The 26,268-nt window shown below is 37.9% G+C and overlaps 4 protein-coding genes across 5 annotated transcripts; 3 read left to right on the top strand and 1 right to left on the bottom strand.

Annotated features, from left to right (window-relative positions):
* The first annotated feature begins 1,815 nt into the window (after positions 1-1,815).
* Positions 1,816-3,837, top strand: LOC132990297 (uncharacterized). The gene is made up of 4 exons (XM_061058467.1): positions 1,816-2,038; positions 2,820-2,921; positions 3,032-3,205; positions 3,351-3,837. Exons 1-4 carry the CDS (start codon positions 1,883-1,885, stop codon positions 3,519-3,521), a joined length of 603 nt encoding a protein of 200 aa, XP_060914450.1. The 5' UTR covers positions 1,816-1,882; the 3' UTR covers positions 3,522-3,837.
* Positions 3,838-8,584: 4,747 nt separating this feature from the next.
* On the top strand, positions 8,585-13,542 carry ormdl2 (ORMDL sphingolipid biosynthesis regulator 2). Its single transcript, XM_061057867.1, has 4 exons — positions 8,585-8,719; positions 10,302-10,475; positions 10,626-10,777; positions 11,860-13,542. The coding sequence occupies exons 2-4, from the start codon at positions 10,302-10,304 to the stop codon at positions 11,993-11,995; spliced, it is 462 nt and encodes a 153-aa protein (XP_060913850.1). The 5' UTR covers positions 8,585-8,719; the 3' UTR covers positions 11,996-13,542.
* A 402-nt stretch (positions 13,543-13,944) lies between these two features.
* On the bottom strand, positions 13,945-18,733 carry nemp1 (nuclear envelope integral membrane protein 1). 2 transcript variants are annotated; one of them, XM_061057870.1, is made up of 9 exons: positions 18,585-18,733; positions 17,069-17,190; positions 16,600-16,816; positions 16,434-16,506; positions 16,256-16,349; positions 16,044-16,158; positions 15,568-15,793; positions 15,046-15,222; positions 13,945-14,825 (listed from the first exon to the last, which is right to left on the bottom strand). In XM_061057870.1, the coding sequence occupies exons 1-9, from the start codon at positions 18,691-18,693 to the stop codon at positions 14,801-14,803; spliced, it is 1,158 nt and encodes a 385-aa protein (XP_060913853.1). In that variant the 5' UTR covers positions 18,694-18,733; the 3' UTR covers positions 13,945-14,800. The 2 variants fall into 2 exon arrangements, with proteins under 2 accessions (XP_060913853.1, XP_060913851.1); XM_061057868.1 differs by having other exon boundaries at positions 13,945-14,845.
* Positions 18,734-19,801: 1,068 nt separating this feature from the next.
* Positions 19,802-25,633, top strand: letmd1 (LETM1 domain containing 1). Its single transcript, XM_061057872.1, has 9 exons — positions 19,802-19,956; positions 20,296-20,450; positions 22,170-22,285; positions 22,717-22,799; positions 23,444-23,630; positions 23,842-23,943; positions 24,068-24,220; positions 24,324-24,420; positions 25,368-25,633. The coding sequence occupies exons 1-9, from the start codon at positions 19,841-19,843 to the stop codon at positions 25,442-25,444; spliced, it is 1,086 nt and encodes a 361-aa protein (XP_060913855.1). The 5' UTR covers positions 19,802-19,840; the 3' UTR covers positions 25,445-25,633.
* The last annotated feature ends 635 nt before the right edge of the window (positions 25,634-26,268 follow it).

Here is a 26,268-nt window from a genome sequence, read left to right on the forward strand (position 1 = left end):
CTCTTTTTTTAATTATTATTATGCACCACAACCTTTCTACAGCTCATTTTCGACATTGATATTCCAGTCATGGTTGAAAGGGTACGATGTCGAAAAACGGATATTTGTGTAGGCTCTATGAATATTCGACTACCTCTGCACCCCCTCTGGTCAGAGTATGAACTCTTGAATTCAGGGCGCAGGTACATAATGCCCAGGATGAGGACTAAAAGAGGCATTACATCCTTTGTACCGCGCAGTATTCAGCTGCTTAACAAGAGCTGATTATACAGGACGAACTCGACACTCTGCACTTTATTTAACCTGCTGAAATCCCTCATTGAATCATGTGATGATTTAGTGTGTTTTTATGTGTTCTTACGTGCTGTCCTGTAAATTTTTGTTTGTATTGTGTTTTTTTTAGCTCTCTGTGCAAGGCAAATTCCCCTAGGGGCAATAAAGGTTTCATTCATTCATTCATTCAATAGGCCACTATCAGACAAACGTTCTTCATCGTCGTTAAAATAAGCAATATTATAACAACTTCACAAAAAGATAGTAGGTAATCGTTAGCTATATTTACACAAACAAAGCAAAGTAAGTGACTCCAGACCATTTGAAGGACCCTGAAGGCACCACGGTTAATTTGTAGAGCTTATTTTTATTTGTATTTTTATTTGTATTTTTATTTGTATTTTTAATTTATATTTTTATTTTAATTTTAATTTTTTCCTTTTTGCTCACTCTTCTTTTCTGTGGTAGAAATGAGCTAACAGAAATATTTATCCATGCCTGTATAGATGATGCACTTACATGTAGATCTCTGCTCATTCTGACAGTTTATGTTATTTTTCTTCAAAACTATCAAATAAAAAGTATTAAAAAAAATAATAATTTGTAGAGCTGTCATGATTGGTCGATAACAGAAATCAATCAACATAAAATACAACTTTTTTTTCCCCCGAACAATATTCAAAACCTTATTTATTTTACCTTTAAAATTGCCTGCTGAATACCACTAAATAGGTAATATCTGAGACATCCAGGACTACTTTCTGGACCCTTGGTCATAGGCTATGAGTACCACGTACGCAATGTCACCTGAGCAGTAAATTAAGCAGCTTTACGCACTTGGTTTGACTTTGTTAATAAAAAATGCAGAAGTAGTTCCGGGATATCTATTTTTTACGAACCCCTAATTTGTCTGATTAGACCATGACGTCTAGTAAACTGGTCAGTTACGGGTAGATCCACATTAGGCACTATACAGATGATTAAACATAAAAGAGAAAGATAATGTCAGCAGAAAAAGGTTTTCTCTGGAAGAGAAGAGGGGCACATCGCGGTCTCATTATGGAAAGTTTGTCCCTTAAGTGCGGAGAATTCAGCTCATCTGAAATGTTTAAAAGGTTAATTTCACTTCCCCGGCACATTCAAAGATGTGAAACTTGATAAATAAAAGCAACCCAAATTTCACAGTTAAATGATGTCTAGAGATGAGACAAAATATGAAAGATAAAAGTAAAAAATAAATACAATAGCCATATCCCAATTTAAGTGGGATAATTCCCTGTGAATTGTTGCCTAATTAGCCTACAAAACGCGAGCCTGATCCTTTTCTTCCCTTTTTGTATTCAATAACAATAAGATCATATAATGTGTCCATTCATGACTCATTTGCTCACACAACCCGTTCTGTGTCTTCCTGCCGATGTAATGTGCACTCACCATGAACTCACCTGAGGGATACCCAGGAAAACCCTCCCTGACTCACTGCCCCCTCCTGCGCTTATTTACACGTTTAAAAAGCAGGACTCACATCACATCACATCACAACACTCACAGGAGGGACAAGCACATCAGAAAAAAAAACATAGTGCACTTGAAGTAAAATTTCTTAACGATGGCTTTTTGTTTTGCGACTTTTGCTGCAGCTCTCTTTTGGCTCCTCGCGGCAGCGTCCTGCGCTCCAGCCGGACACAGTCTCCAGGACGCATGCGCGGCTGTACGGCGCAGCTCTCTGGAGCTAAACCGCCAAGCCAGGATTGTGTCCATAGAGGTAAGTTTATTCATTTGTTTTTAGCATTTCTGCTCATCTAAATGTTGGTTTTCGTATAATTAAGATACAACTTTTACAAACATGTATTTTGCTAGTTCTAATATGTTGAAGTATAATAAAATAAAGCAATATCCCAGGTTTTTGTAGGTCTACAGAATAGCAGTGGTGATATTCTGTGAAACATCTGTCACTCGAGTGTGATATTGCTTAAATACAACAGTTATACATGCAGAAAGTAGCGCTACTAAGTAGAATACAACAATTTTTTTAACTCCACCAACTCAAAATGTTCCACAATTTAACTGAAACTAAACTGTTGCCAAGCAACCCAAACATTTTATTCTACTGCTCTTTTGCTATACTCTGTTGGTGTCCATGGTTACCACAGAGCAGCTACTTCAGTATGCACCTTTACTTGTATGTTTAAAAATTATAATTTAATCATGAAACCAGTGAAATGAGAGCATGTTGTGGGATTATGAGGTCTGAGATTGATGAATAAAGAAGAACACTGGCAGCTGTAAATGTCAATTAAAAGTATTCAGAACTCATAGCGTCACTTGTGGAATGCCTTGTGTCCAATCAGATTGCTTGGCTGTTGAAATCCACAATATAATAATATAAACAAATAAAAATGTATGTGCTGCTAACTTTAACTTTGTGGATTTATCATAATGTTTAATTATCTTTAACATTACACTTAGCATTAGTTCCATAGTGTCTTCATCATTTATGTAACGCAAACAGTGCACTGAGCTTGTGTTTCTCAAATGGTCTTTAGGCACGAAACGGTGACAAATCTGAGTCTAATTTCACCACCACCCTGGCTTGGTTGGAAGCTAAAGACATGTGTGATCCCGAGGCGCTCAAGCAGAAGTCATCGGTCAGTAAAATGACCACTAAATATAATATTGATTTTATTATCACATCAGTGATAGTAAGAAGTGATGACTTTTCTGATTGTGATTCTTTTCTCTCTCTCTCCCCCCTCAGACGTGTGTTGGGAAGATCCTCGATGTCCTGAGGAGCTACAACTCCTACGTGGAGATGATTGCTGGATTTCCGTCCTGCTCACAGTTTGCCAACAAAGTGAAGCCGGCTCTCCACAACCTGCTGAGAGACATGAGCAGATGTGTGAACTCAAGGACGGGGATGAATCAGCAGGAGGTAAGCTCAATAAAAAATATCCCAAAAAAAAGTTCAGAGAACATTTTTAATTATTCCTTCAACTTCAGATGCCTCATAGCTGAGATCAAAGTTTAACAGCAGCTTCATTCATTATTATTATTTTTTTGTTGTTCTGATTCTGCAGGAGACCCCCATCAGCACAGAAGACACGCAGCCCCCTCACTACTGGCATGATGCTACGTTCTGTCACTACACCCTGGACAGGCTCTTCTCCTTCTCCATCGTCAGCGCTCGAGTCTTCGCTTCGGGTGATCCGGCTCGTCACTCAGACGGCTCGGCTCAGACGTGCATGTAGAGCATGAAATGTTGCTGCCATGAATTGTAAAAGAACGCTTTGTTTGATCATATTGATCAAAGTCTCTCGTACAGCTTTCAGGAGCCGATGATTTATCTGCAAAAGGGTTTCTTTCTACAAAAGTTTCACTCTTGTTTCTCCCATGTGTGCATGGAAGGTATTTCCAATGGAATTATATCTATATATTATTATTATATTTATTGAAATCATATTTATCGTATTTATTTATTTATATTTATTCTAATCAGTTGTGTTTTTGTATTTATTTGTACGTATGTATACAATGTGCAAAATAAACAACCTGACTCCAATCTAAGTTATCTTGTGTCCCACAGATTCTGTTTTCTTTATTAGTTGTGTTTCCCTCCACTGAAAACAGTCATGATAAATATGTCCACAGTAAAAAAGTAAGAGGTAAACTTGCACTGAGAATTTTTCTTTTTCCTTGAATGAATTTCCAAAACAAAACAGCCAGTCAAGCACACTGAGACGAGGAGGAAGTTGTAAATTCCTAAAAGAATCCTCCAGCTCTGTGGAGATCCACAACTTCCTGCATACTTCCTCCCAGAGAGGCGGCCTGTCCTTTAAAGCAGCTGTTACCTCACACTCTGATGATGCCTTGTTTAGTGGCACTTCAAAGCATTAAAAAAGGAAGATGTTTAAATGAAGTAGGAAGTAGCTCAGCGTCAATGTACAGGATTGCTCAACGAGGACGCTTGTTGTCACTGTGACGTCATATCCAGAGCTCAATGAACCGTCTTCATGCCCTGCACACAAAAAAATCCTGTCTGATGGTAAAACGTTTTCAAAGTCAGCCCGTCTGTTTTAATCACCTGTATCTAAACACTTCACAAAGTGCATGACATGGAAGGTAAGATGATGTCATGATGACATAATATGAACAAGGGCACAGAAAGGGACAGAAACAAAAAAAAAAAACTAGGAGTACAACCTGCTGCAGTGAGTCTGGGTCAAAAGAAGAAGGGAGGTGAAAAAGGAGTAGAGGAGGAGACAAATGAGAAGAGTTAGCAGAACTGTCCGGACCAAAACCATATGTATCAAACATTCAGTCATCAAAAGAACATTTTAAGAATATCTGTACATTTTCTGGACAACATATTGGTGTGACATACTGCAGCTCCATATGTCAGACATTGATGCATAAAGATGCTTATTTCCATCAACTGCAAATTATGTTTATTACTTTATAAGACTGTCAGGGCTGTGGCTCAGTTGGTGGAGTCGTCACCTCTCAACCGGGAGGCCGAGAGTTCAATCCCCACCTGGGCAACATGTCTGATGTGTCCTTGGGCAAGACACTTAACCCCAAGTTGCTCCCACTGCTTCAGTGATGGTGTATGAATGGGATTAGTTACTTCTGATGTATGATACTACATAGTGATCACTACCATCAGTGTGTGAAAGGGTGGGTGAGACCTGCGGTGTAAAAGCACTTTGAGTAGTCAGAAGACTGCTATATAAGCTCAAGTCCATTTACCATTTCAGGACATAAAAATGAGATGATGAAGAAGATTTTTTTGGTAATTACATAATGAATTTAAACAGGCAGACTTATAAACTCTATAAAAACACGTTCACATTAACACTCAGCCAAGACAGTTACTGAACCTCAGCTCTCCCTGATCAGACACTCAGCACATTATTCCCTCATTTCCCCGCAGCCCCAGGAACACTTCCATCTTCCCAGTGGTCTTGTGGAAGCAGAAGTCCAGCCTCAGCCGGGCTGTATTTGATCCCTTCGAGTCAGGTAAACCGCCAATTTAAAAAGAAGAAGAAGAAGAAGAAGAAGAAATTGTGCTTTTGGTGAATTGACACCAGTTGAGCGTATAATTAATAAACCCCTTGCAAAATGTCAGAATACTAATCTTTGGAAAACTGTACGAGCAGGGGTTATCTATCTGGGAGCACGGAAAGTGACAAACAGTGAAAAAATTTTTTTTTTTAATGGCCGTGACGCGTTCATGGCTGTGTTACTTCAAATAGATTGTTTGTGTGAGGTGTGCAAGAATGAAGCTCAACCTGTTAAGAGATTTATGACATCATTTACAGCGTTGGCTGAGCCTGTAAACAAGAAAGTTTGACCTGATTATGGTGCCAGACAAGAGAGTAAGAGGTCAACGAAGACATCCCACAAAAGAACCAACAGCTGCCGAAATAATCGACTCAAGGGTCGTAAATATGTCCAAATAGAAACGTTTACCAAAAATGACTAAGTCAGCAAGGCAGACTTCATCCTCTAATCAACATGTCATTTGTATTGCGCAATACATCACTTCCCTGTTTCATTTCTTCACACACTTCTCGTTATAGCAGGAAACAATCTGCAGGGTGCCCGGTAACCACCTGTGCGCCTTTGTTTTCATTCCTGTGCGTTAGTCATTCGTGTTTTCATGCATGAGATTACATTTCCCTGCATGCAGGTGACAGCTGAAAGTTTGAGCTGTGACCGTTCGAGGGAGATCAAAATAAATCTGTAGACAGACGAGGGACGGACACATATTAGTGTTCGATTAAAAAAAATGGTAAAGTTCATGTTGCTGCATAATATGTGACCTTTAAGTCACGAAAAGCCTTTATTAAAATGGTATTATTAGCTCATATCAAGTCAAGTTATAAAGACAAAAGTTACATTGTAAAGTAAATTAAACACACTACAACTATGATAGATGCTATCGTTACCAGCAACAACATCTAGTCTAGTTCTTTCATACACAACTCGGCTTTTTTACACATACATTATCCTGATATGTATCCCCTATAATAAACTATTCTATGGGCTGTGAGGTTATGATGTGGTGAAATATAATTCAAATAGACTTATATTAAAGTAGGTGAATGCTCAAGTATTATCTGCAAGATGTCCTGAAGACTGTTAAAAGTATTCATGCTGCACAGTGCATGTTTCAGAAATGTCATATTATCATATAATGTACTTTAGGTTATGGAAATATGCTGCAGGTGTATTTTAGCATTTGCAGCCTTTAAATGTTGGAGGTGCTTGAGGTGGATATTCTTCCCTCTACTCTACAGGCTGCTTGGTAAAAAAAAATTGTACCTTTTTGAATTGTCATACATGTTTTCAACATAAATAGCAACAGACAGAACGATCTCCACCCACCACTCATAGACGCATACATAGAAATATAAGATGTGCACATGAAAAATGAGTTACAGTAAATGAGTGTCAAAACAAGCCTTACTTCCACAGGATGTCACAGACATGTAAAAATAAGTGTGTCATTTTTTAATTACATCACTTCCTTATTTAATTTCTCTGCACACTGTTCAGCATGCCGGTAACTACCTGTTTGTTTTTCTTTTCGTCCTGGCTGCAGTCCTCTTACTGTATCTTTTTTTCACATAAACTGATCACATGTTCGGTATCCCATCTCAATCCACTACGTTATGAGTACCTTTTGCTATAAAAAATAAGTCAAACTGAGTGAAAAGTACAATACTTGCCTTTGAAAGGTGGTGGAGTGGTTGCGTGACGAGATTAAAACCCCACCGCTCGTCTACTGCCCTGAGATGAATGTGACTTTTTTGTTGCCACCTCAAAGGTTGTGCATCCTGGTGAAATGCATCACGTGAACACAATATGAACTAAAGCTTTAAACTATTTGTTCACAAACCTCTCAATGGATTAGCCCCTGAATATACAACAGATCTGCTGATTCCTTTTACAGCCCACATGTCACCGACGTCATCCTCACAACATCTCCTCTCAGTCCCACTATTACGCCTTAAATCCAAAGGTGACAGGGCTTTTTCTGTTGCTGCCCCCCCCCCCCCCCCCCCCCCCCGGCTCTGAAATACATTCCTGTCCCACATTTAGTCATGCTCAAACAATTTTAAGTCAAACTTCAAGATTTACTTACATTTCTCCTAATCTAAACCTTTTATCCCTCATTTTAAACTCTCATCCATATAGTTTGTACATTGTTATTTTATTATTGTATGTTATAGTGTCTGCTGTGAAGCACTTTGGTTTGGTTGCTTTTAAATGTTCTTTATAAAAAGAAGTGACTTGACTAAAGCTCCTATAAAAGCGGTATATAGACCCAATGTCCCTCTAAGCACGTGAAAGTAACTTTAGCCAATAATTCATGATTAAATTGATCTAATGTTGTATTTTTGTGGTGCATTAAACAGGAGTACTTGAAGGATAAGGATTGCCTCACTATATATTTCTCTTATTGAAGTAATAAATAATATTTAGGCCTAAGTCTCAAAAAAAAAAATCCACATTTTGGTGGTTTGTCTCTGAAATGTTTCCTACTCCTCCAGCAGAAGATATAAATGTTTAACAACACATCGCTAACTTTTCACCTGCTCTTTTGTAATGTTAACAGACAAAGAGGAAGGTATTTTACCTGCTTTTTGTAAAGTGTCTCGAGATAACACTTGTTATGAGTTGACGCTCTACAAATAAAAATTGATTGATTGATTGATTGATAACACATCGCCTACATTTTACTTAAAGGCTCAGTTTTTTTTTTTGGAAACAGCTAGAAACTGTTCAGCAAACGCTACTCAAGCATGAGTTAATGGTAGGTTACTTCTTATACTTTTACTTTGTTACTGCATTTTTTTTTCTTAGAATACTGATGCAGTCTTATTTCTTTTAATGTACATTATGGTAGGCTATAAAAAAAAATCAAGCAGTTAGAAAATTAACCGTACCTTACCTGAAGTATAAAAGTTTTAAAATGAGATTTATAATATTTTTTTTTTTAGAAAAAATAAGTTAAGATTTTTCTATGGTGGTTGTTTCATGTTTAACTGTTTATTCTTGGATAAAGGCACCTTCCAAATTATAAATAACTTTAAGGGGGGGTGGAGAGTAAAACCTGAGAATTACAGGTGAAACATCATCCCTGTGTATCCGGTTTCATTGTTGACATTTAGTAGAATTTATGAACTCTTAACTTTTATAATGAACAAAATGTACTTTTGACAATGACAAGGCTGTTCGGGGATTTTTTTTTTTTTTTTTGGAAGACAGCTGATCTCTTCCAGAAGTCGTGCTTCCCCTCCTCACACCTGCCTCTCACCTGTACACCGAACAGGACACCGGCTGGAGTTTTGACAGCAGAAGAACCAGCCCAAATCTAAAAGGAAGGCGGGGTTAAAGAAGAAACAAGGAATTTCCTGGTGAGCTACGACAACGCAGGAAGGTAAAGACTGCTCCGTTAAAATGTCAGCTTTAAGCTCCAACGTGCTGGACGAGGCTTGTTAATGTTTACTTTAACAGATGTTACAAACTCCACCTGGGTGAACTTAATGTGCGAGACATCGGGATTAAAGTAACTTTGAGCTAACGTTAGCATGTTAACCTGTGGGTAGAAACTCAGCTGTTAACTAGATTTCACACGTTGTTGAACTTTATTTTTGAAGCTGGAGATGTTGTGATATAAAATAACTTTTCACATTTGAACCTTATTTATTCTTTAACGCAGTGTTTGGCAGCGTAGTGTCTGAATGTTGCAGCTAGCTGTAACTTTAGCTGAGAGAAGGGGGGGGGGGGGGGGGGGGGGGGAGTCCTGTGAGAGGAAGCGCGTGTTTTGTTACTCAGAGCAGCTCAGCTGGGCGGGGTCTTCACCTTCCGATGATGCCATCTGGTTTACACGATAAAAATCAAATTGAAAGCTCGAGAAAAGGTGCAACCCTTTAAATGTCCTACCATAGATTCATCTACTATTGAAGGTTTAAACACGTGTAGGAGTGTAATGCTCGCAAAACGAAAAAAAGCCCCTTCAAAATAATAGAAATGTTAAAAAATATATATTTTTTTGCTGAATAGATGTCTGAAACAATTAACAGTCTTCAAAGTAGATGTTCATTAAATGTCCTTAAATGTATTGTCGATAAACATACTAACCCTTGCATCTCTAAACTAGTCAGACCGTGTTTTATTTTGAAAGATTAACTATTTTTTTGATCTTTTGTTTTTGCACCACAAATAACTTCACTAAAGAATCTAAACCAGGGATGGGCAAACTTTGGTCACAGCAAGGAGCCACATTCATTTAATTCTCAATGCCAGAGGGCCAAATTATAGAATACAAAAAACAACTACAGTCGATTATATCTTAAATTTATCTCAACATACACCAGTGATCAAATATTATTATGGACATATTTCTGGTTTTCATGATTTCATGGCAGATTTTGTCATCTTTTCTTCATGTTTCAAATTAATTGATATGTCAAAATTGACCTGAGGGCCACATTGAGGGTTGATGGGGGCTGCATGTGGCCCCCGGGTCGCCAGTTGCCCAACCCTGATCTATACTGTCTGTACTTTTCTGCAGCATAGTTTTCTGTTCAAATTAAATAACTATTTTTGACAGCCCTAGCACACAAATGTATCAATTCAAACAAAACATGATGGTTGAATCAAATTTTCATACCGGTATAACATGAAAAAACAATCATTTGAATCTCTACCAAACCTGTGTTGTTTGGTGGTAGTCTGAAACGTATTTCCATTAGCAGTGTTCTGCATATAGTTCATTGGGATTTTACTTTAATTTGATTTATACAGATCAGCCTCATCACTATTTTTAAATTCCTTATGCGTTATTATACTTTTATTTATATAGCACCTTTAAAACATATCAACTGTTTTCTGTGTCAGTCTGCTTGCTGTAATGTTGTTGGAGAGGCAGGATAACCCGTCTGTGGTTGGGTCAAATAACATCCCCCTGTTTGAATGTCCTCCTGAACATTTCCATTTTGCATTTCCTGATATCGAAGATGAACGTGGGCGTAGCTCACAGCGAGGTGAACCCCAACACGAGGGTGATGAACAGTAGAGGAATCTGGCTCACCTACCTGCTGCTGACTGTGGTGTTGCACATAGTGCTGCTGAGCATCCCCTTCTTCACCGTGCCGCTCGTCTGGACCCTCACCAACGTCATCCACAACCTGGTCAGTCAGAGCCGTCCTCTATAATATCTCTGGTTGATGCCCAATACACTTTCACATCTGTCTGTTAAATATCAAACTAGCTGTTAGATATCAGATTTCAATTGATCTTTTTTGTGGCTGAATATAATTGTCTCTCTTTGTCCCGTGCAGGTGATGTACCTGTTTCTGCACACCGTGAAGGGCACCCCCTTTGAGACACCGGACCAAGGCAAAGCTCGTCTGCTTACGCACTGGGAACAGATGGACTACGGTGTCCAGTTCACATCTTCTCGCAAATTCCTCACCATCTCACCAATTGTTTTGTAAGTATGTCTGCTGCTTGTATTGACAAATTCATCTACAGTACAGGACAGTTTGGATTTTATTTTAATCCTGCATCATGATGGCTAAATCAACATGTAGTTAGAATTCATCTTTTAGACCAGGGATGGGGCAACTTTGGTCACAGCAAGGGGCCACATTCATTTAATTCTCACTGCCAGAGGGGCCAAATTGTAGAATATAAAAACGATTACAGTAAATTATGTCTCAAATTTCTCTCAACATATACCAGTGATCAAATATTATTATGGACATATTTCTGGTTTTCATGTTTTCTTCATGTTTCAAATTAATTGATATGTCAAAATTGACCTGAGGGCCACGTTGAGGGTTGATGGGGGGGCCGCATGTGGCCCCCGGGCCGCCAGTTGCCCAACCCTGTTTTAGACCATCTGAAAAAAGAGCTCAACAGGGACCGCCCACTTTTTCAGATCTGATTCAGCGCCAAAACGGCTTTAAAAAAAAGAATAAGGCCGAAGGTACAAGACTGTACATCATTTTCTTCAGGAGTCAAGGAACTACCCATCCCACAATCCATTGCGAAGGATATCACTTCTTCTTAAAAGCTGTATCATGGTTTTAGTGTTATACTGATAATACAAGTGTTGTAATATCTTGTAATTGTGTTGTTGAATATATACATGTAACGAGGTTATTAGTACATTTCGTGTTAGCTAACTAACTAGCTTGCCTGCTAATGAAACTACCCGTTCAAATTCGGCGCAGGAAACATTGCCATGGTAACAGCGACCCCCATCAAACCCAGAAAATTAATGGGATTTTTACTGCCAGAACCACAGTGAGGATCAGGACAATTCACCTCTCAAGCTTTCCATTGTAATTCCGCTCATGTGCATGTGATTAACGATTTTTTGGAAATACATTTCTAGAGTTCTTCTTCAATCGGTCATTTAGGAAACACAATTTTTTTTAGGCTCCGTTTTACAAAAGTAGATTTTTTTTATTCATAAGAAGCCACCATTGATTGAGGTTTAGACTTTTCAAAATAAGGTTTCTCCTGACATGTTGATGCTACATTGACACTATTCGTCTCTCTCTGCAGGTATATTCTTGCCAGTTTCTACACAAAGTACGACCCCACACATTTCCTGATCAACACGAGCTCCCTCCTAAGTGTCGTCCTCCCGAAGTTGCCTCAATTTCACGGCGTACGGATATTCGGGATCAACAAGTACTGACAGAACTGTCGAACCACTGGATTTTAACCAGACACTGGACTTGTAGTTTTCTGTTTCTGATGAACTTTTTATGTTTAGAGGTTGAGGAGAAGGGGACCAGATTGTTGTTTTTTTTTTGTCTTTTCTGTACAGACTGTGTGGAGTAACATGGGAAAGATGCAGTCTGTGCTGCTTGTTGCAGTCAGGAAAAGTAAATGCACTGCTGCTGTTTCATGACAGTCATTTTTGTCTGCACTGAAGTTACTGATTTATATTTCTCCCAGCTTTCAGATGCATGTTTGTGCCTTATTTTCTTTCAAAAATCATCAGCCTCTATTGAAGTTCTTCTGTGACAAACTGCACTGGCTGCAGGTCTGCAAAGCTGTCCTTTTGTTGCCTTATGTGTGGATAAATTCATTGTGGCAACACGTTACTTTTTCCGTTACTTGTACAGGTTTTTTTGAACGCGTTTTTCTCTCATTTTACTAAAATACTAAAGATTTCCATGCAGCATGCATTTCCACGCTAACAGTGCACACTGCAGTCTGTGTTTTGCTACGATACACACGATTCTTTCATGTTATTTACTGATCGCTATGAAGCTGGATTTCTTTTCCTGCTTATAAAATGAGCAGAAGGACCTACATGTGTAAGTGGTTGTCTTATCTTTATTGCACAAGCTGCAAAATTCTTACAGCGAGGTTTGTGAGATTCATTTGTTGCAGTGAGGGCCAGGTTGTCAGCTGTGGGGAACTCCAGGCCCTTTGCATGAAGCCCGTCTATAGGAGCTGTCAGTGTTTGAAATGTGCTCATAAATCCAAGGGATTCCCCCACACTACTTCCTGCAATTGCAGCGAGGTTTTCCTGTTTTGTAGCATTTCTCTGGGAATGTGAAACATGCAAACAGTGTTTGGTGGATCAGCTGTTTTATACGCATCTGTGTAATCAAGCGTAAACATTTGAAAACCAGTTATCAGGGGTGTTCCCTGGCCTCAAGGGCTGCATGTAAATCACAGTAATATAAAGAAGCCTGCAGTGGGATGTCGAGGACAGCTAGGCTAAATGTTATCAGATATGGATCAGAGTGGGAGAGAACCGAGAGACGACATCCTTTTTCTCCCAACATATACTGTAGAGTAACAAATTCAGAAGAGCACTATCTCACTTAAAACAGCAAGTTCTGCTTCCACTTTTAATAAAACATGAACTCAGTAAAACTTGCAGAAAGGTGTTTTAAAACTGACACTATGACTCAGTTATGTAGCTCCAAGAAACACATGACAGTTGTCATTTGTATTTCAAGATCACTGACGAAAGATTTTACTAACAATGCTCACATTGAATGATTCATTCCTCGATATGCAGATTCAACTTTTGAACGGTGGCCCTCACAGTGAAATGAAGCCACTGTATGTTTAGTTTAGTTCAGCCATCTGTGGTTTCTCAGGTGGACATTCCACAGATAATTTTTATCTTCTTCCTAATGGCCATTTTTCTTCAAACAGCTTAGGCTTGATGCTTTATGGTCTGTTTTTCAACTTCTAAATAAACTGTTGGGTAGCCTCATCTCTAAACGTATTATCTCATTCTGACAAAAAAATCGTGTGACAAGCCTCGAAGCAGGACACCCCCCCCCCCCCCCCCCCCCGATCCTCCTTCATAAAGTCCAAATCGGACCAAAAATCGGGGATACAATCGTCTAGTGTGTGGCCAGCTTTAGGAGCAGATAGTAGCTTTATCATTCAGATAAATGCAGTATGATAAAAAGGGAAATATAACCCTAAACCTTTGCAAAGAAGGATTTAAAAGGGAGAATTAAATTGAAGTGGTATGTGCCTCAGTTTTTATTTTGGTAAATAAGATAATGCACCTAGCGGTTATTTGTCCCCCTCCACATACATTTTTTTTAGTATACATTTGAGCCAAGAAATTCAAAATCAACTCAATCACTTAATTTACCAGAAACATGATCATAGTCTTTTAAAAATAATGCTAATGCATGACTCAAATATATATATTTTTTTATTCAAAATACTTTGGGACCCTTCCACTGATCTATGTCCGGTAAAATGAAAACAAGTGAAAAACAAACGTTCCCAATCTCCTCCCCGAGCAGAATACTAAGCGTCTACCTCCCACCACGTGGTGCTGCTGTTCAGAGAGGGGAGAACGGCCTCATGATGTACTGGAGGGACAAGTGGATGCTCTCATTGTTGTGAGGCCAATTCAGAGCCTTAAGGATGTGAACACAATGTTTAGAAAACTAAAAACAACATACACCTTTTCCAAAGCTTCAGCTAAAGACTACACAAACTTCACACAGTAAAAGTTCTATATTGCTTTGACCTCCAGCTTGTTTCACTGTATTTGTAACTGTAACAGAAGCCTGTGTTCCCTTAAAAAAAAAAAAAGAAGACACTTGGCTTTAGTGCACATTTTTTTTGTAACTACATTTCTTTGCTGATAACAGATCCGACCACACCGTTCTGTTGTGATCATCAGTGTTTTGTCATTGTAAGGCAGAACATGCGGTGGCTCTTGTGGCCGACATGAAAATCCTGACTTTTCTCATTGCCGCCCATCACAGGAAGAAAAAAAGAAGTCAGTCAGGACATTTGCACATGAGCCACTGTGGGCTTCTCTCTGGTCACTCCTCAGTGAAAGGCAGTATTCACTGTTTTCGTTTAGTTTTTTTTCCCCATACATGTGCGGTGTCACTCTGGTTTCATTATAGGTTTCAGATCCTCGTCCTCGTCGTCCGTGTCGAAAAATTCATCTTCAAAAAAGGATCCTCCAAAGCCATATTCCTGCGCGTGGACAGACACCTCATTGGACATCAAGTGAGGAGACCCTTCAACAAAATCAGCAAATCTGTGGATCAAAGTCACCATAGCATGTGTGATATTTAAACTGTTTACTGGTATTAGGACCCAGACACAACAGATCAACTTGTGATAGAAGCTAAGCCGGTTCATGAGGTGTTTTTATTTTAGCAAAGCGAGGTATGGGGCTGAGCCTTATGGTAATCATTTATCTTAATGAATTATGTAAAAGAACTTCACAATAGTCACCTTTTAGGGGACTGGATTCTGGACACGGTCTTCCAGGGGCTGAACTCGGGACTGTTGCAGTACTTCCTCAGCTCATCCAGGGCACGCCGAGTCTCCTCCTCCCCCTGCCTCTGATACTCCTCTTCAGTCAACAGCCGAGGTGGTTCTGGCTTCCAATAAATGTATCGTTTCATTTTCCTGCATTAAAAAACAGCAAGTGCTCAATAAAATAGTAGCAGAAATAAATCTGTTTATTGAGGTAAATTGCGAAATAAGAGCATGTTTGTATTACTGCTTTGAATTTCAGTACTTAAAGCAAACTCAACTCTTAATCAACAAGCGTGGCTTTCCAAAGAACAAATTTATCTTAAATTGTCAGTAGTATTAAATCACCTTCACCATAAAAAAACATTAAAAAAGTTATTGTTAAAACATTTGTGCCACTATTGTTTTTAACCACCGAGCACTGTAATTCATGAAATAACAAAAGTTAATGAATATTGTCCTATTGCGCCACCTCCTGTCCACATTGCAAACACCCACCTCCATGCAGCAAACGCCAGAATGATGGGGTACTCCAGATATTTGGAGATCAGAGCTGCTACGATGATGGCGAAGGCAACTTGCTGAATTTGAATCCCGAAATAAATCAGCAGCAGACCAAAGATCTGCAGCATCCACGATAAGATGTTAATGCGCTTCTCATCCACAAGAGGGCCATAAAGGTAACACACAGCGAAACTGACGAATCCCACCACTGCTACATAACCTGACAAATACAACAAGACACATGTTTTATTTCACAGAAATGAGGAGGAAGTTTAAAAAAGACAGATGAGAGTTCAATTCAAAGGTTATTTATGATACATGTCTTAAGGTGAAACATGTATGAGATGCTTAAATTACATTTACACTGAAGTACTATTCAGTTAATCTTTTATATTAAAAGTCTTGCTTTGGTTTGATGTTTCAGAAAAGACACTAGCTATATAAGGTTGATGTTCATGAAGAGTTTGTACCTAATGCCATGTGCCAGTGTTCTTGCACAATAAATTTGAGGTTCTTGAAGACAAGCTGGATGGCATACAAAGAAAACGACCAGCCGCCAACGATCAACACATAGAAGGGGCTTTTCTGCGTGGATAAATAAAGACAGAGTAAACAACAAATAGGAATAATTACTCTATAATTCATAAAATGATGGATATTGGAGGAAAATTAAAAACCTTACCTTTGGCAAAAAGCGTGCCAAAATGAAAAAGAGGATGATGAGAGAAGCGATCATGCCCGTGCTCATACCGGCAGAGTAGAAGAAAACTTGACTCCTTTATGTAAGGGAGAAGAAATGGTGAATAACATATCATAGATCTGTTAAATACAAACAAAGGAATATAAGTTAGAAATGTTACCTGCTGAGTGATTCTGCAAAGAGAAACAACAATATTCCAGCAAGGAATACCAGAAACAGATAGATATCAAATTCTGCAAGGAGAATAGAAACCTTGTGTTGGCCATAAAAAAAATCTCGTTAATAAACTAAAATAAAACGTTCGACTTGATGTGTTTTACACTCACTGCGGAGGGGCTTGACAGTGTACCGACTCCCGTCAGCTGGTTCAATCTTGAAGCACGTCTTCTTGCTGAACAGGCTGACGCTGATAGTGGTTTCATTGTGTCGCTCCCGTAAAAAGCTCTGAATAAAGCCCCAGATACTGAATTGGTCCAGCTCCTGCAGCTTCTCCTCACCTTGCACAGTATCCACCTTGAACACATTGGAGCTCCAAATGTTGACCTGTCAGAAATAAACAGTTACTATTGAACATATTAACAGAGTTTTGACATCAGGAATTATAAGACATAATCTTTGTTAAAAGCAGCTGTTGAAAATACAAATGCCTATCAGATTAAATTCTGAGTTTTCTTTTTCTTCTTCTGTGTTTCACAGATCACAAAATGTGCACATTTAAACAACACATATCAAATCAATGCACTTTGACGTAAAAAAAAAAAAAAAAGTGCATTAAAAACACTTCCAGTTACTTACCTGAATTCTCGTCCATGTTTGCCTCCAGGAGGGAACTACTGAGTTTTTGTAACAGAACTTGTTGGACCCTGACATGACATAGATCTCCCCATCCTGGAGATCAGTTATTGAATGCGTGTTACCTGGGTTCGACAAGCAGAGGCATGTAAGTAAACGATTGCATCATATGTGACATTAGAAGTTGCCTTGTACAAGAGAAACCTGAGGTTAAAAAAAAAAACAAGTTTGCAGAATGGAAAGTCATTAAAGGGGTAACAGCAGTGAAGTAATATGATTTATATTTTCAATGTGTATCCATGCCATGAGAAGACTAAAACTAAACACACACTTCCTATATCAGCACTCGTGAAATAAGTAGTTTTCTCTTTTTACCCGTCTTATTTTCTAGTCAGACACTGTAACTAAAGCTCAATCAAGGATTAAGATAAGATATACTTTATTCATCCCAGCAGGGAAATGTAGGTGTTCCAGCAGCCAGCATACATACAAACACACAACACATATATACATACAAACACACAACACAACACATATATATATACATATCCCACCCATACACAAAAAAAACATGAGCCCACAATACATAGCCAGGATAAAAAAAAAAGTGGTATGGATGGTCCATGTGCATAAGTAGCTGTTACTCATAGATAACAGTACAAAATACTAAAACTGCCAGTGCATAGTATGATAGATAAATAAATAATTATTATAAAAAAGAAGTCAAGTGTGCAAATACACAGTTTGATATATATATGCAGCTCAGGCTAAAGTTTAAAAGTGTAAAAGTCTTCTGTCCTTACTTAAAGGGGAGTCGTAGTGTAGTAGTGCATATGCTCAGTTTATTTTTAGCTGTAGGTGAATAGTTGTCTTGGGTGTGTACAAACCTGTATTTTTTTTTTTTAATTACTCCTTGTAAAAAAAAAAGAAAAAAAGAGCAGCTTCATGTAAGTGTTTCTGTAATTGTGTCTACTGAACCCTTCTTGTAAATCTAGGTTAAATCAGAAAACTGTATTGCAGCTGTTCTACGAGTCCACAGATATTCCTTCAGGGTGACTACATTGGCAATAAAAAGTCCATTACATAAGTTGTTCATGTTGTTGTCTTTGTCTTTGCAGCATCAGTTACACATTGAGCATGCTGTAGCAGAAGAGCAACACCTTTCTGTTTCTGTTTCTGTGTAACGCACTGATTTTTAAAATGTGCATGTTTTGATCCTGGAGGGTCAGACATGTAAATCGAGCAACGACAATAAGGTTGTTCATGTGCTGTTAAAAGACACAAGTACAATATGTAATTGAATGAAACTAAATGACTATATAACACAGAATCGGAGGACAAATCAGCAGTGACCGGGCTGTGAGGTTAGGTGGCCCAAAAGCTTAGCTCCAAGAAACTTACATGAGAGTTTCAAACACCAAACACAAGCTAACACGAGTTAGCTAACGTGTTACTTTTTCTATGTACGTATCGTAATAAACGCCGTTATGTGTAGTTGCTGCGTTAAAATACTTCTTACCCGTATTCTGGTGTGAGGTTTGAGGTAAACAGGTGAAAAACAAAGTGAAAACAATTAATTTAGTGCTGATAGAAACGAAACCGTTTGTCATTTTCATGCATCCCGCCATGACGATAGCACCATATCATCCCTCCTCTCATGTTTGGCACCGCCCCCTTCCTCCTCCGGCAACCTGATTGAGCGACAGGACGTCCAGCCAATCGAAAAAGCCATATTGGGGGACGTCATCGTCGTTGTGCATTCAACAGTTCAACGTCTGTGCATACTGATAGTATGGAGGACTAAAAGTGCCAAAATGAAATATATAAATATATAATTAATTAAATCATTAAATGTGTCATCAATTATTTAATATTGGAAATAAATCAACAAATATATAAATAAATATAGAATTATTTAATTAATTAAATGCACGTGTTATTATGGAGGACTAAAAGTGCCAAAATGAAATATATAAATATATAATTAATTAAATCATTAAATGTGCCATCAATTATTTAATATTGGAAATAAATCAACAAATACATAAATAAATATATTATTATTTAATTAATTAAATGCTTGTGTTATTAAATAATTAAATAATTATTTAAATGTGTCATTAATTATTTTAAATTGGTAATATATAAATAAATACATAAATAATTTATGAAATACATAAATAATTAAATTAATGTTTAAATACTTATTTAAAATGTTCATTCATTCTATGTAAAAACACATCTATTTATTCCACTATTTATTTAATTATTTCATTATTTCCTGCTCCTCCATAGTTATAAGCTGCTGACAATGAAACTGTTTAAAATCATAAATTATGAATGAAATGCTGAAATATGATTGCTGGTTGCTTATATGTTGTCTTAATAGCCAACTGTTTTAAATACATAGTAGTTAAATTATAACCATATTGCATTGGATTTCCATTTTGAAGCTTTTGACCTGGCTGGATTATTAAAATATCTCAAATCTGGACACCTTTTATTTAAGCCTACTTCATATTTTTTTTGTACATTCTTAATTTTTATTTTTTTATTTAAATTGTAATGTGTTCACTTTTTGTTTGCAATCTTTGCTCTTTGCTGCTGTAACAATGTAAATTTCCCCGTTGTGGGATAAATAAAGAATTATCTTATCTTATAGTTGGGGTTCAGTGGTCTCGGATACATCAGACATTACGGTAACTGAAGTGACTTTGTTGCTTTGCGCTTTATGAACACCATTACGGTAACTTCGCTCCCTTCCACCTGTCAAACATGGCGCTGTCCTGTTCGAGTCTGTGTAGCCATTTGTCTTTCATCCGACTATGTGGCCTCAGGACAAACATAATAATCAATGGCCTTTACTCTCCTGTTAAGTCCTGTCAGCCCAGGTATGTCCACGCCCCCTTGGCTTATTTCTAAACGTGTTGTCACTTTGTTTTTGCTCATAGGACACTGAACCCTTGCTAAGCTAGCTGCACATCTTGATGATGAATGATAAGAAACATTTCAGCAGACGGTGCCACGGTGTGAAGAGATGTGTGTGCACAGTAGATTTAGTTCAATATCAGACCTACACGCCTTGCACTTAAACACCATGTTACTTTATATTTTGTAGTACCAAACACTGAGGCTTACAAAAGGGTGTAGCAATGATTTCCGGGTAGTCTTATGCAGATATAGTTGATAACTCTTTGTTGTTTACCTCCTCTTCTTCTTCTTCTCTGCAGGTTGTCCCTGTGTAGACACTACTCATCATCCAAAGCTAGACATGGTGTTGTCCGATATGTCACCACTAAGCTCCAGAGGGTAAATAGCAAATACGAAGCTTTCCTCAAAAGGCGATTTCCTCGCTTTTTCCTGCTTTACAACACGTTTGTTAAAGGTAGGTCAACTTTAAACTAACCTTTAAAGAATAAATCCCACTTATCAAGGCCAAGACAGTTTGGACAGATGGCTGTTTAAAATGAGTTCTGCTTTTGCTTTAGTTTTGAGGCAGTTTCTCCTTGCCACTGTAAGGCAAAATGTGGATTAATGTTGGGTCTTTGTAGATAAAATAAAAAAGAGTAAGTTATTTTAACTTCTCTATTTTTTAACAAAACATAAAAAAGAGTAAGTTATTTTAACTTCTCTATTTTTTAACAAAACATAAAAAAGAATAAGTTATTTTAACTTCTCTACTTTTTAACAAAACATAAAAAAGAGTAAGTTATTTTAACTTCTCTACTTTTTAACAAAACATAAAAAAGAGTAAGGTATTTTAACTTCTCTATTTTTTAACAAAACATAAAATAAGAGTAAGTTATTTTAACTTCTCTATTTTTTAACAAAACATAAAAAAGAGTAAGTTATTTTAACTTCTCTATTTTTTAACAAAACATAAAAAAGAGTAAGTTATTTTAACTGCTCTATTTTTTAACAAAACATAAAAAAGAATAAGTTATTTTAACTGCTCTATTTTTTAACAAAACATAAAAAAGAGTAAGGTATTTTAACTTCTCTATTTTTTAACAAAACATAATAAAGAGTAAGGTATTTTAACTTCTCTATTTTTTAACAAAACATAAAAAAGAGTAAGGTATTTTAACTTCTCTATTTTTTAACAAAACATAATAAAGAGTAAGGTATTTTAACTTCTCTATTTTTTAACAAAACATAAAAAAGAGTAAGTTATTTTAACTGCTCTATTTTTTAACAAAACATAAAAAAGAATAAGTTATTTTAACTTCTCTATTTTTTAACAAAACATAAAAAAGAATAAGTTATTTTAACTTCTCTATTTTTTTTTACAAAACATAAAAAAGAGTAAGTTATTTTAACTTATCTATTTTTTTTACAAAACATAAAAAAGAGTAAGTTATTTTAACTTCTCTATTTTTTAACAAAACATAAAAAAGAGTAAGGTATTTTACCTGCTCTTTTGTAAAGTGTCTTTAGACAACATTTGTTATGAATTGGGGCCATACCAGTAAAAATGGATTGATTGATTAAAGTCTTATATACTCTATTTAAGATAAGAAAAGATCATCCTTTATTTATCCCACAACGGGGACATTTACATTGTTACAGCAGCAAAGAGCAAAGATTGCAAACAAAAAGTGAACACAGTACAATTTAAATAAAAAATAAAAAATAAATTAAGAATGTACAAAAAAAATAGATTATAGATTTAAAAAAAAAAAACAGTTGGGGTGCAGTTTTGACAAAAATGTAGTCCGTAATATTCTGTGTAACACAGACATGCAAACAGTGCACATAAAGTGCAACATGTTATTGCACAACGTGGATTGGTAAACATAATATAACATTAATATAACATTATTATTGCATAAGGTCAGAGTGAATTGTCCGGTTGTGTGTGTGTGTGTTTCAAACGCTATAAGGTAATTATAATCTTTGTAAATGTTGAGGGTTCTGTTTTTAATGTGTCTCCTTTCTTTTTTCTCGCTGTTCGCGTTTAAGAAAGACAAACTAGACTCATTGTGTGTTGAGTGTTTTCATCTAAAATTCGTTTGATAAAAAAGTAGTTTATAGTTTATTTTCATCACCGTGAAAAAAACAAAAAGTGTATTTACTTTTTTCTTTTACAATGATCTCATTCCAGGATTCAGGCTACTGTACCAAGATGCCAACTCTGTGGCAAGGATTAAAAGAAAGATGTACTCTGACGGAGTGCAGTTCAAGGATTTGCCCTACAGGGAGATGGAGTTGCTCCGACAGGTGAGTCTCCTGACTGAAAATGCTTCACCATATACGTATACACACAGAGAGAGTGGGGAAGAACAGAAGTGAATGAGGGTACTGTATCTGAATATCCTTAAAGTTGTGAAGATTAATGGTCTTTAAAGTTCTTACAAAATAGGAGGTCTTTTTATTAAAGTCCAAAATGAGACCAATAGGAGAGCTTTGTCTCGATAGATGATTGTAGGAGCATTAATTAGGAGTTACAAGGTGTGAGACACAACTTGTTCCAGCAGGTGTCACCTTTGGGTTCAGTTTATACACTTTATAGGCATGAGCCTTCACTTGGGTGTCAGGTGTTGCTGGATGGAGAGCACAAACACGTTTTTGACCTCTACACCAAACTGAATTCAGAGCTGAGATGTTTATTTTGTGGTTGTAGCTGTACTAACTTTATGCTTGTTTCTCAGTTTCGCAGAAACGTGATCAAAGCCGTTCCGCTGGTGGTGATCTCCATCCCTCCTTTTGCCAACTACCTGGTTTTTGTCTTGATGTGAGTTACTTTAAAATAACTTTTTTTTTTCCTTTTCACTCGGCACCGTTTGATTCATACTTAGTAAATTATTCTGAAAACACTGATACAAAAGTTAATTTACGTCCCTCCTAGTGTTGTAGCGCTCGAGACCAAGACCAGTCTGGAGACCGCTTTCGGAAGCTCTCGTCTCGCAATCGAAAGCATTTTTAATCAGTCTTGTCTCGGTCTCAGACTGGGCGGACTCCGGATTTTTAATCAAGACCACCACTGATTGGCTATTTTTCCACATCAGTACTTTGATTAGAAGGAAAACACCCCTTTCTGAAAGAACAAGTAACTTCAAAGTCTGCCAAAGCTTGATTTTTATCCCCGGTTACGGCTGGCACCTTCCCGGTGTTGCAGACTAAGGATGGGACACGCCCCCCTGCACAGAATGATTTTTCATTGATATTCATGGTCTTAGTCTTGTCTCGGTCTCAGAGCACTCTGGTCTCGGTTACTGTGGTCTTGACCACAACACTAGTCCATCCTGAAAATAATACATTCTGTCCCACATCCTGTTTGATCTTCCTTCCTCTCCTGCCCCTGTTGTTACATATTTTCACACCACTTCATGTGTCTCTCCTCTCTCTCTGCTATCATCCCCTCCTGTTCACTGCCAGGTACTTTTTCCCCCGCCAGCTCCTGATCCCGCATTTCTGGACTCCAAGCCAGCAGGTGGAGTTTCAGGGAGTGTACCATTCCCTCAGGGCTCAGCATCTCCGGCCTGTGCTCAAAGGGCTGGAGAATACGAGCCACCAGGTCAAGGACCGTCAGCTTCAGGGTCGACTGAAGGACCTGTGTACTAAAGTAAGTGAAATATTGACAACCAATTCCTTCACACACAGCTATAGAAACCTGGCTTCTGTTGCAAATATTATCCAACATTCATTTAAAATCGTCTTTTATAAGGTGCCTGAAAGCACTGTTTAAACTGTGCCTGCTTTTTCACATCTGGTTCTATTTACCTGTGTGCAAAACCTGTGTCTTCTATCTGCTTAAACATTCTGTTCCTTTTTAGGTGCAAAATGGCGTAAACCCTCGAGTGTCAGAAATCCTAGCTGTTCGGAGCCTGTTTTCAGGACCCCCTCTGGGTTTGAAGAGGATGAGCACGCAGCAGATGGTCAGTAAAACCCCCTCACTCTCTCTCCGCTCCGACTCATTCAGTTTACATGAAGCAAAAACAAGCTTGTTCCAACCTGAACCCCGCCGGCAAATATGTCTTCTGTCTTCTTTGCAAAACGCAGAGACACATCAGCCCCCTGCTCTTCCTGACGCCCCGCCTCCCGGGTTTCCTGATTGGCTGGCGGCTGAACAACCACGCCATGGAGCTGCTGCAACTGGACCGGGCCCTCGGCAGGCTGGGCCCTCACCAGCTGAGCGAGGCTGAGCTCAGACAGGTCAGCCACTCTGTACCCCTCTAAATGTGACAAATATTGTGATTTCTTCAGTAAGTTGCATCATAAATAGATGATGTTTTTTTTTTTTGTTTTTTTTTTTCAGGCTTGCTATGTCAGGGGGTTACATTCTACTAGACTTGATTCTAACCAGTGCAGGGAGTGGTTATCCCAGTGGCTCCAGGTGTCCTCCTCATTGAAAGGTATTTTCATTTGAATGTGCAGTATTTTTAAGCTGTTACTTCAACCCCATCAAACTTTTCTGTTTTTAGATTTTATTGTAAGGAATAAATCAAAAATGTCCAGAAAATGCTTTTTTTTTTTGTTAGACTTGGATGAGGAGATTAATTCCACTCTCATATCTGTACATTAAATATAAACCTACAGCCAGCAGCGGATTAGCTTAGAATAAAAACCCCTAACAGAGCTAGTCTATTCTGTCTGAACGTTACAAAAGAAGCCTGTCTGCAAGTATTTCAAATTAAACACTACATTTTGCGTGTTTTGTTTTTGTTTTTATGTCGTTACCTTCCGAGAGGCACATGTTAGGTGTTTCTCTTTATTTCCAGTCTTTATGCTAAGCCTTCATTTTAATGGCTGTAGCCAGTTAAGCTCTCTACTCCGATTAATGTACGGAGGCTTTAGTCCTTCAAGCGGGCGGCCCGGGTTCAAATCCGACCTGTGGCTGCTTTCCCTCAAGTCGTTCCCCACTCTCTCTCTCTCCCCCCTATTCACTGTCATGTCTCTAAGTAAAGGCATAAAAAAGCCCCAAAAAAACCTTTGAAAAATTCTCAGTCTCACAATAGATGTTAAAAAATTATCAACATCCATGCATCAGAATCAAAGATATTAAAACTTAGCTTGTAATCCTTTCTTGTGAAACGCAAACGAGCGCCTACATTACCCACAATACTTTTGAAATCTTTGGAACCATGTAAGGCTAAAGGTTTAAGAGGCATCTCTCGGGGCAAGTTTCTCGACTTCATGTAGCGCCCTCTGGTGGTGTTCTCCTTTAATACACAGATATAAGAGTGGAATTCGTCTTCTCATCTGACCCTCCACTAAAACTGAACTGTCCCTTTAAGACCCTACGGTGAAATATCTTGTGTTGAACTTTATTTCTGTTCTTTTTTTCACTGAACTTTTTCAGAATCAGAGGTCTCCCTGCTCCTGCACAGTATCGTACTTCTCTCAATCAACTACCCAAAGGGTTCCAGCGGACACTGACAGGAAGCCTGCAGCAGTCTGATTTAGTGTTTTATCTTCTTTTTTTTTCTTTTTTTTTCATGCACTAGGCAGCACCACTTCCTAGGAGTTGTCATAATTTCCTTTATGCCAAAGAAAACACGTTAAAACTGCTCTTGGCAAGATTTTGAGGGTTTGGAGTGAAAGAAAACCGTCTTAGTCAAAAAGAAACATGTAACAGAATCTTTCAGTGTAAGCTTTGAACACACCACAAAGTTTACATACAGTTATCAGGATTTCTTTTGAAAATGAAGGTGAATCTGTTGTGTTTTTAATCAGGGGTGTGGTATGAGATTCTACATTATAAAAAAAGCACGATGACAGAGTTAGATTTTGACTGAAGAAGTTGAGGAGTTCTTATAAGGGGACTTAACTGCTCATGATGCACTGAGCTATGTTAAATTGTATCTCAAGCTTGCCTGTACGGCGCAGACTGGTCATTTGTTTACTTTTAAGCTTACACATTATTACAAAGCAAAGCAGGGATGTAGTGGATTTGATTTAGAGAAGCTCAAACTGTTCAGACACATTCCATTCATAAAATATAGGTTTTAGGTGAGCATGTTGATTCTTTTTGTATCTCCTGATACATTTACCTCACTTTGAACTCTGCTTTTTTACCATGAATAGTGCAGGTCATGGTATAGATATCATGTTAACGGGGAATTTTGACACAGGAAGTGCTGTTTTTTGTGGTCGATGTGGAACAAAATTAGATGACACAAAAGCACCTTCTTAACGAAACAAAATGTTAAAAGATCCTCAATAGAGATATAAAGAAAAAAAAGCCCAATACTCGCTACATT

The sequence above is a fragment of the Labrus mixtus genome, chromosome 15 (genome assembly GCF_963584025.1).
Source record: "Labrus mixtus chromosome 15, fLabMix1.1, whole genome shotgun sequence".
NCBI classification, from domain to species: Eukaryota; Metazoa; Chordata; class Actinopteri; order Labriformes; family Labridae; genus Labrus; species Labrus mixtus.